The sequence below is a fragment of the Thecamonas trahens genome, assembly GCF_000142905.1.
Source record: "Thecamonas trahens ATCC 50062 unplaced genomic scaffold supercont1.74, whole genome shotgun sequence".
In the NCBI taxonomy this organism is placed as follows: domain Eukaryota; order Apusomonadida; family Apusomonadidae; genus Thecamonas; species Thecamonas trahens.
The window spans coordinates 73087-75165 of record NW_013657606.1 but is presented as its reverse complement, the minus strand read 5'-3'; the positions used below and the strand labels follow the sequence as shown (position 1 = coordinate 75165).

Genomic DNA, 2079 nt, shown 5'->3' with positions numbered 1-2079 from the left:
CCACCCCCACCCCCCCCCCCAATTTTCCATTCCCCCACCGGAAGCCTTTCGAACGAACGCCACCTGTCCCCCCCACCACCACCACCCACCACCACCACCACCATGGCCCGCCGCCGTCGCCGTGGACAGCGGAGCCAGACGGGACGACAGGCGAACAAGGGCAGCACCGTGCGGCACATGTGCGTCTCCTGCCATACCCAGCTCCCGCGGTCGTCGTACTCGTCGACTCAGTGGTCACGCCCTCCCGAGTACCGCGCCTGCCGACAGTGCGCCGCCGCAGCGGCCTACGGCGCCCTCCCCATCCGCCAACAGGCCGACGTCCTCCTGGCCAAGGTCCATGCACTGCACTCGGCACTCAAAATTACAAAGTCGGCGCATGCACTGGGCAATTTGCTCAAAAATGCCATTCGCGCCACAGACAACTCCGCAGACGGTGCCACTGCTCCGCTCTCGGATGACATGGTCAAGAGCATCGTCCTCCTCTCCTGCGGCCACTTTGCTTGGGAGCCGCAGCTGCTTGCCATGGCCGGCCACTGCGTCCATGGCTGCCTCTCATCGTCGGTCGCCACCGCTCCCGCCGCATCGTCGTCGTCAACCACATCGTCGTCGCCGGGCTCCTCGGCCCTGGCTCGCCTCTCGGCAGCGGCTTCAAGCCTCGACTCGCCGCATCCGGTCTACCTCCTCGGCAGAGGGCAGAACCACCAAGGCGATGCACTGGCTGCCGCGCTGGACGTCGCGCTCGCCATCGAGGGTGTCGACGAGCTGTTGGCCAAACTCGCCGCTCTGCACATTCCGCCGTCGGCTGCCATCCTGGTGAGCCACTTTGAGCACGGTTCGGCGACCAAGGCCGCCCGCGTTGAGCTCGAGTCGTACATCTCCGCCGGCATGGTCGATACCGTGGCCGAGCTCGCCCCGTACGGCGTCAAGGTCGTCTTCCTCCGCTGCAAGGCATGGCTGCTGGGCGAGGTCATCCGCGACATCGATAACTGCGGCGACACCGACGACCAGCTCGGCGACGGTGCAGACCTTGCCGTCCTCTCTGCTCAGTACCACGCTGCCGCAGACGCCGTCGCCGAATCGCCCGTCGCCGCATCGCTCTTTGCCTCGGAGCGGACCGACTTTGTCGCCGTCGTCTTCTCCTACACCAACCTTGCCGCCGCCCCGCCGCCGGCCACCGCCGACGACCTCGTCGTCCACCTCCCGCGTGACGCCACTCTCGCCCAGCTCTGGAGCATTATGATAGGCAAGTACATTGTCGACGCAGGCATTTCGCTTCCCTGCCCCGTCATCCACGACGTCGCCGGCCGCCCCAACACCCGCGCCGTAATTGTCACCAACGTCGACGGCTCGCAGGCCAAGGTTGACGTCGCCCTCGACACCCTCTCCATCGACCGCGTCCGCCGCTCCATGGACGCCGCTGACACTCTCCGCCATCCCATCAACGCCCTCCACTTTGCTATCGCCCCGCTCTGCAAGCACCATCCGCTCATGGTTGTTCTCCGCCCGCTCCTCGCCTGAGTGAGTGCCACCGCTACCACCACCGCCTCCTGCCATCGATACCAGCAACGCCATCCTTGCCCTGCAGGGACATCTCCGTTTTTAGATAAAGAGGGTGGAGAAGGTCCGGCGTAGGCTTACAGCGGCATCAGCTGGTCGCCCATGTCGGTTCCATCATCAGCGCCTGAGCTGACCTGGGTGGTGCCATGGTAATTGGCTATCACCGCCGTTGATTGGTGAACCAGTCGCCGTGCACTCCCGCCCTCGCCGGCGCCGTCTTCGGCATCGTCGCCCTCGTCCTCCACCGCGCCTGCTCCACCGCTTCTACTGCACATCCAAGACCAAGACCAAGCCCCTGGCTCATGAGGTTTTCCCGCCGATCGGTGCTGTCCCCCGCCACCCTCCGCCACACCATGCCCTCCTCACCCTGACCATGCCAAAAAAATATACAACCCCGCCTCCCTCCCCCCCTCCCCTTCCTCTCCCCTCCCCCCCCTCCCCTCCCCCCCACACCTCGTCTCCCCCTCCCCCCTTCCCCCCCTCCCCCCCGCCCACCCCCCTCCTTCATCCCCGCTCTCAACC

The 2079-nt window shown here is 66.1% G+C and overlaps 1 protein-coding gene across 1 annotated transcript; it reads left to right on the top strand.

Moving 5' to 3' along the window:
* Positions 1 to 177: 177 nt before the first annotated feature.
* Positions 178 to 1518, top strand: AMSG_11280 (uncharacterized protein; the record flags this gene model as incomplete). Its single annotated transcript, XM_013897362.1, has 1 exon — positions 178 to 1518. The coding sequence occupies one exon, from the start codon at positions 178 to 180 to the stop codon at positions 1516 to 1518; it is 1341 nt and encodes a 446-aa protein (XP_013752816.1).
* Positions 1519 to 2079: the final 561 nt, after the last annotated feature.